This window comes from Carcharodon carcharias, chromosome 13 (assembly GCF_017639515.1).
Source record: "Carcharodon carcharias isolate sCarCar2 chromosome 13, sCarCar2.pri, whole genome shotgun sequence".
Classification (NCBI taxonomy): Eukaryota; Metazoa; Chordata; class Chondrichthyes; order Lamniformes; family Lamnidae; genus Carcharodon; species Carcharodon carcharias.
This window is the reverse complement of record NC_054479.1, coordinates 84,278,605-84,285,876: the sequence shown is the minus strand read 5'-3', so window position 1 is coordinate 84,285,876 and position 7,272 is coordinate 84,278,605. Positions and strand designations below refer to the sequence as shown.

Sequence of the window (7,272 nt, the reverse complement as noted above, 5' to 3'; positions counted from 1 at the left end):
TCAGTCTATAGAATCTCAGAAGATGACCACCAATGTATCCACTACCTTTTGGACCACTTTCTTAAGTATTCTGGGATGTAGATTATCAGGCCCTGGGGATTTATCGGCCTTCAATCCCATCGATTTCTCTAACACCATTTCCCTACTAATACTGATTTTTTTTCAGTTCCTCCCTCTCACTAAACCCTATTGATCCAGAGGCCAGAATAATAATCCAGAGAACTCAATTTCGAATCCCACTACAAGAGTTTGAAGATTTGAATAGACTAAACATGACCGTGAAACTATTGGATTGTTGTGCAATATCCAACTGCTCCTTGAAGAAAGGAAACCTGCTTTCCCTAGCCAGCCTTGCCTATAAGTGACCCCAGTCCTACACCAACATGGATATTAACTGCCCTCTGAAATTAGTTTTACAAATAACTCAGCTGTATCAAGCTGGAAGGTCCACCACCCCTTTCCAAGGCAAACAGGGACGGACAATAAATGCTGGCCTTGCCAGTAACACCGATATACAGCGAATGAATAAAAAGCCGTTCATTCCACAGATTATAGTTCAATAAGGGAGGCGTATACAATGAAGTCTAGTAATCATGGCATATGAACAGCAAATGCCAGAATATCCCATTCATTTTGTTCATATCTTTCCTTGCTACAAGATAGCTGCACAGCACCCTAGTCCCTAGGGTAAGTACATAAACCCCTGAAAAAGAAAAGGCTCTGATGCTTCAGACTCATCATTTATGTTTATTAGGTGTAGGGTGTCAGTGTTCAATAATAGAACATTTCTTCTATTTTGGGTGCCAAAGTCAGCATCAAGGACTGCAAGGTCAAATGTAGACCAAATTTAACTTGTCCAAATAACAGCAGCGAGGGTGACATGAGCTTATATTAAAAAAACTTGTATCCATATAGTGCCTTTAACACAGTAAAATGTTGCAAGGTACTTCACAGAAATATTATAAAACTAAACATGGCACCAAGCTAAATAAGGAGTCATTAGGGCTGATAACCAAAAGCTTGGTCAGAGGTAGGTTTTAAAGGAGTGTCTTAAAAGAAGAAAGTGAGGTACAGAGGGGAGAAGGCTTAGAGGAGGAATTCCAGAGCTTAGCCTCAGCCACCAACAATTAAAATTAGGGATATGCAAGAGGCCAGAATTGAAAGAGCACAGATTTCTTGGAGGAATGCAAGGTTGCAGAGATAGGGAGAGGGAATGCAAAGAGTGATTTGACAACAAGGATGAAAACTTTAAAATTGAGACATTGCTCAACCCAAAGCCAATGTGATCAATGAGCACAGGGGTGATGAAGTTTGGTGCAAGTTAGAATACAGGCAGCAGAGTTTTACATGACCTTATGTTTATGGAAGGTCAGCCAGGAGTGCTTTGGAATAGCCGAGGTGTAGATGGAGTTTTCAGCAACAGATGAGCTGAAGCAGGGTCAGGTGATGTTATGGAGGTGTTAATAGGTGTTCTTAGTAATGGCACAGATACATGGTCAGAAGCTCATCTTGGGGTCAAATATGACACAAAGGTTGCAAATGGTCTGGTTCATCCTCAGGCAATGGCCAGATTGAGGAATGGAGTTTGTTGCAGACAAGGACAATGGCTTTAGTCTTCCCATTATTTAATTACAGGAAACTTCTGCTTATCAGTCAGATAAGCAATCAGACAATTTAGAGACAGTGGAGGGGTCAAAAGAGACGGTGAGTCATAGCTGTGTGTTACCTGCATACATGGTGTTGCTGAGGGGCAGTATGTTGATACAAAATAAGAGGGGGCAAAGGACAGATCTTTGGAAGACACCACGGACAATAGTATGCAAGCTGGAACAGAAGTCATTGCTGGTGATTCTTGTGTTTATATAGCCACTTTAATGTTACAAACTGTAATGCTGCTGTTGTTTGGAAAATTTGTCCTAGGCCCCTACATGAACATTTAAAGACAAATAGAACAGCAATACTGAATCGTGTGGAACTTGTGCTGTGGTTTATGTAGAAAAATACAAAGACCCTTAAGTGGAAATAACCCTCATCCTGAAAAGCTATTCAAGTATTGTCACACTCACCGTTTGGCTAACAGCTTTCCAACAGAGTCTCTCAATCACAACTCAAGAAATCAAATCTCCAATCATCAATCTTTGTCCTCAAGTTTTGCTGAGTTGCAAGCAGTGTCATCAAGTTTCAAATAAAACTAACTAGCCTCCTTCTGAACTGTATGATTCTACAAACATATGCAAAAAATGTGAAGGATCATTAGACAAATTGAATGCGGGCAAAAATATAGCAGGTTACAAAGCTGGAAAAAGTAATTTTCATACAGAATGGTGCTGTGGTCAGTCCTGATCATAAGGACTCCATCCAATTTTGGTTAGAAACACAAAACACATTTATGCTCTGGAGGCAATTTAGAAATTAAAAGCTGGTTCCTGGTTATGCTGGCATACTGGAGAAATCTCATATTTCAGTTTCAAAGGAAATGACTGAGAGGTGGCCTCAGAGCTATTTTAGATAGTAAACAACAATTTACATTTATATAGCACCTTTAATATAAAAAAAAGTCCCAAGACACTTCACAGAGGCATTGTCAAAAACAAACTGTAGAACCTAGATTAAAACTAAATTTTGACTGTAGTGGACATGGGTTCAAACTAGTAAAAGGCAAATGTATCACTGCTATTTTCTTCACACAAAGTGATCAACATATGGAATGCACTTCTAGGCAAGGCAGTCAAAGCAAATACCCTGGAATTATTTTTGAAAAGAGTTTGCATTTAAATTGTGCTTTAACATATTCTCAGTTATGGATGTCAAGATTTTTATATGGACAATGTGATATATGATTCGCACACCAGGTCCAACAAACTGCAAATGAGATGAATGACCAGTTAATCTATTATTTAGTGTTGTTATCTGATGGACCAGCATTATTTCTTCAAAACAGTGCTACAAGGTTTTTTTTTACTTCCACCCAGTCAGTCAGAAGGAGCTTTAGTTTAATGTCTTAACAAAAAGTTGGCACCTCCAGCAACACAGTACTCCTTCAGCACTGTAGTGACAGATTGGCCTAGATATTGTGGTCAATCTTCAAGTGGAATTTGAATCCACAACTTTCTGACTCAAGAGCAGGAATACCACCCATTGAGCAAACTCTTTCTATACTAGTAGGAACTTGTGTAATTGGAATTAAGCAATTTCAAATCTGGTCAATTGGAAGAGATTGCTGGCCACCATCAGGAAAGTATTTTGTACAGTTTTTAAAAAGGGGTAAATGTTTCCCTCACCCATCAAAAGGAATCCTATTTGGTGTGAAAAGCAGAGTCCCTTATTTAGATTCACCAGATCATGCTTATCCTAAATGCTGATTTACATTCAACTTTCTACATGTTTATAAAAAGTCAGTATTGTAAAAGTTAAGAACTTTACATCAATTTTCACTTTGAATTCTACATGATGTCTGTTGTGCTCCATAGAGAACCATAGATGCTTATTACAATAGTTAAATAAATACATAAATCTAACTCATGCCTGCATGTATAAATCCTTGCTGAACCATCATATCTTCAAATATTTTTACAAAAGCCAAACATTAAATAAAAAAACAATAAAGTTAAAATACACTGGAAAATTGGGTGCAGCACTTAACAGTAATGTTCCACCAATTTTGGAAAAATTTAAACATACATTCTGATAAACCTGGAAAATCACAAGACCCATTTGGTATGGATATTAATGCAGTGAAAACCTGATAAGAATATTGGAATCATGAAAGGCAACTTGCTTCTCATTTTTCATAACATGAATAATACATCAAGCCAAAGTTTATTTTTCCAGTAGTCTCAGGCCACTAATCTACTTAATTTGGATCTCAAAAGTCAAGTCAAGAACCACGTAGCAAATTCTTGTCCAGTTTTCTTCCCATCTCTCTTCTGAAGCACCAGCTCCCACTGGATGTAGTTCCATTGGCACTGGCAACCCCTCAGTAAACAATCATATGCTAATTTTTTGTTGTTGCATGAATTCAGTCTCTATTCAACTGTGTGGCATCACAATCAATGACAATGTCTTTGTTTGGTGTCCATGCATGGGGATTTTCTATTCAAGTTGCTGGGTAGTGATTATGAATGAGAATCTGAGCTAATTCTTCCCTTCCATAAAGCAGAGGCACTCAAGCAATTGATAGCACTGCTGACCCCATGTGAAATCAATTATATCTGCACAAATCTGATCTTCCTGGTCTACAAATACCATCTAATACCAGGTACTAAAGTTACCTCATGAAAAATCAGAGGTGTTCAAAAATCACTTTTAGATGTGAAGATCTTCAGAGATAGAAAATGTCAGTTCCATAATTAAAAGAGAGAGATTAAGGTGGGCTTTTCTATGATAATAATGTGATGTTCACAGTTTTATAACACAAAGATATTAACACACTTGAGAAATGTAGCATAAAAATAGATCATTGCTTAAGCCTTTTGGCAGGCTAGGTACAGAGTAATACCCAGAGTGGAAAATAGAGCTTAGTTCATTCTTGCTTTCATTTTCACCAAAAAGAGACTCAAATTAGAAAATTACACTGGCTACCCAAGTTCTCTTCTTCAGGCCTTTTTCAGACAACACCAAAGAGCACATCAAGAGTGTTTTGGGGTTTTTGTAGCATCTTTGCAGTTCATTCTACAATCCAAAATGAATCTTTAGTAACTGGAGATTAAGGTGTGAACATGAACATTCTTATTCAATCTATGCTGAAGCATCAACACCACACTTCAAAATCTCAGTAAAGTGTATTTTTCATGGAGTTGCTTCTTGAAGTCCTTCCCTTGGATAGTGTCTGTTGTTGGAATGTTACAACACAGTAGCTTCTTGAAAAACTTCTACCCACCTGTTGAGAAATTGGAGCATTTGTTAATTATTGTAACTCCAGTGTCTATGTACAAAACAGTGCCCTACAAATATAGAAATAAATAAATAAAAAGGTGATTGTCCTCTGCTCAGTACCTAGGGGATAGGTAGAACAGGTAGACACATGTTTCATTAAATCTATATCCCCACAGTGTCCTCTCAGGCTCTCCCACAACATGAAACTGAGCCTGCGTTTGTAGCAGACGCAGCGTTGGCACTGTAACAGAGGGAAAGGTGGTGTTTTCTGCCTCAGCTTTCTTTCCTAATGCTTGATGAATACCACATCAAAAGGATGCCTATTGAAAGTCAGCTTAATGGGCTGCCCCTAGAACCACAAATGAAAGGTAGGTGGGGGTTGGGGAAGAAGGGGAAAGAGAGAAAACAGAGCATCTTTGGGGTCTAGGGACAGACTGCAGTGTATACAGAAAAGTGATAATTTTTTATTTAGAGCCATCATTGGGTCATTTGGAAGCACTTCAGGGCAATGAGAACTCCATCAGTGTCCTGGAGTGCAGTTACAGGTCTGAGAGGCTTACAGCTGTGTTCATATTCCTTGCCCATTGTATTGGCACATGGATCAGTTGAGGGGGTGCTCTGTGCCTTAAGTCTGCCCAGTCCCAGGGGATGAAAAGCAAAGTAGCTGTATCTTTAGTGACTACTGCTCCCATCCAGGAATATCTCCCCTCAATACTCATATTCATTTTTTAAAATAAGTTTGACATTTAATGTAATCTCATTCCAATATACTAGCTAAATGGAAACAAATGAAACAATACGAGTTCTCCTTAGAGAAGGTAAGATTGAAAGGAGGTCTGATGGACATGTTTAAAACCATGAAGGGTTTAGATAGGGTAAACTAAGAGACACTGTTTCCAATTGTTGAAGGGTCGATAACTCGGGGGCGCATCAACATTGACTAAACTGGGTATAAAAATGTGATCTAGTAATTTCAGCATGACTATATCAGAACATTGATATCATTATTGTGACTCAATGATACTGCACCTCTGTGATTCAACACTTAGAAAGAGAAAAAAAAACTTTGACTAGTCCTACACCAAATGTTTCAATATTGTATGAACTCTCATCATTTTGTGGCATCACACACAGTTAGATAGTGGTGGCAGAAAAGACATGACAGGCCCTGCACAGTGAAACAAATACTGGATAGATGGAGGCAATTAGCTAAAATTCAATCCTAATAATGCCATAAATCGTTGAAGGTTTGGTTTATGTAATCTTTTAACTTGTTTAAAATTTTACAATTCAATTCCATCCATTGACTATTCTCTGCATTTCATCCATTAACCACTTACTGCATGGAGGCAGTTATTCAAATATCTATCTGCATAAAGTACATTAACAGACCTACATCTGTGTGCACTTCCTGCTGCCTTTTCCCATTACAAACTCCTACCTCCACATTTTTAGTAGAATTTGCCTGTGTAAAATTTATGTGGTAATTTCACCAGATCGTCAGTGGTGGTGCTATTGCACTTCAATTTTACATCTCCCAGTTGGTCTGGTATTAAGAGAATCTGTATACAGAAGGTAACAGTAAACCACTGCAGTAATTTGCCAAGCATAATCACGGACTAATCCAGTGGAAGTCCATGGTCGTCAACAAATTCTTAGGTCAAGGTACATGAAGGAGGACAGATATACAAAAGCTCTGATTACTGCCTCTGATTTTAGTGGAGGCACACAGTCTGGAGAGATTAACCAGTTTCCTTGAATGGAACTTAATAATGCTTGCAGGCATATCTCTGGTAGCTTCCTAAGCATTGCAGCAAAGAGTCTGAAGAGTGGGGCGAAGCCATGACGCATCCTTGCTCTATGCTGCTAGTTACTGCAAAGGCATTCGACACAGGAACAGACAAATCATGCAACAGGCGCAGGATTTTAACAAAACTGGTTTGGACATCTTAGCTTGGAGAATAAGTGCCACTGACCAGGTCAACTCTCACTGTCAAAAGCTTTAGTTTGATCCATGGACAGCACATACAGATTCTAATCTTGCACTCTGTATTTTCCTTGTAGTAGTCTTGCTGCAAACATCATAATCAGCTGTCCTACAGTTAGCCCTAAAATCACACTGTCTCTACTGGAGGATATCATCAACTGGGCTGTCTAGTATATGGTATAATAGGTCCTTTGAGAGGATCCTTCCCGTGATTGAGAGAAGACAGTACTGCAGAGAGGCTGCAAAGAGATGTAGACAGGTTAAGTGAATGGGCAATAAAATGGTGATTGGATTATAATGTAGGGAAGTGTGAAGTTATTTACGTTGGTCGTATGAATAGAAAAGCAGATTTTTTTTTCCAAAGGTGTGAAACTTGTGTGGACGTATGATATTCAAAGAGACTAGGGTAT

At 38.6% G+C, this 7,272-nt stretch overlaps 1 protein-coding gene across 1 annotated transcript in view; it reads right to left on the bottom strand.

Annotated features, from left to right (window-relative positions):
• Positions 1-2,522: 2,522 nt before the first annotated feature.
• Positions 2,523-7,272, bottom strand: part of fgd6 (FYVE, RhoGEF and PH domain containing 6) — a 156,325-nt gene continuing 151,575 nt past the window's right edge. The window contains exon 21 of the mRNA XM_041202697.1: positions 2,523-4,879. Coding sequence (XP_041058631.1) covers positions 4,843-4,879 — 37 coding nt within the window. The 3' untranslated portion in view covers positions 2,523-4,842. The remainder of the gene's footprint in view (positions 4,880-7,272) is intronic.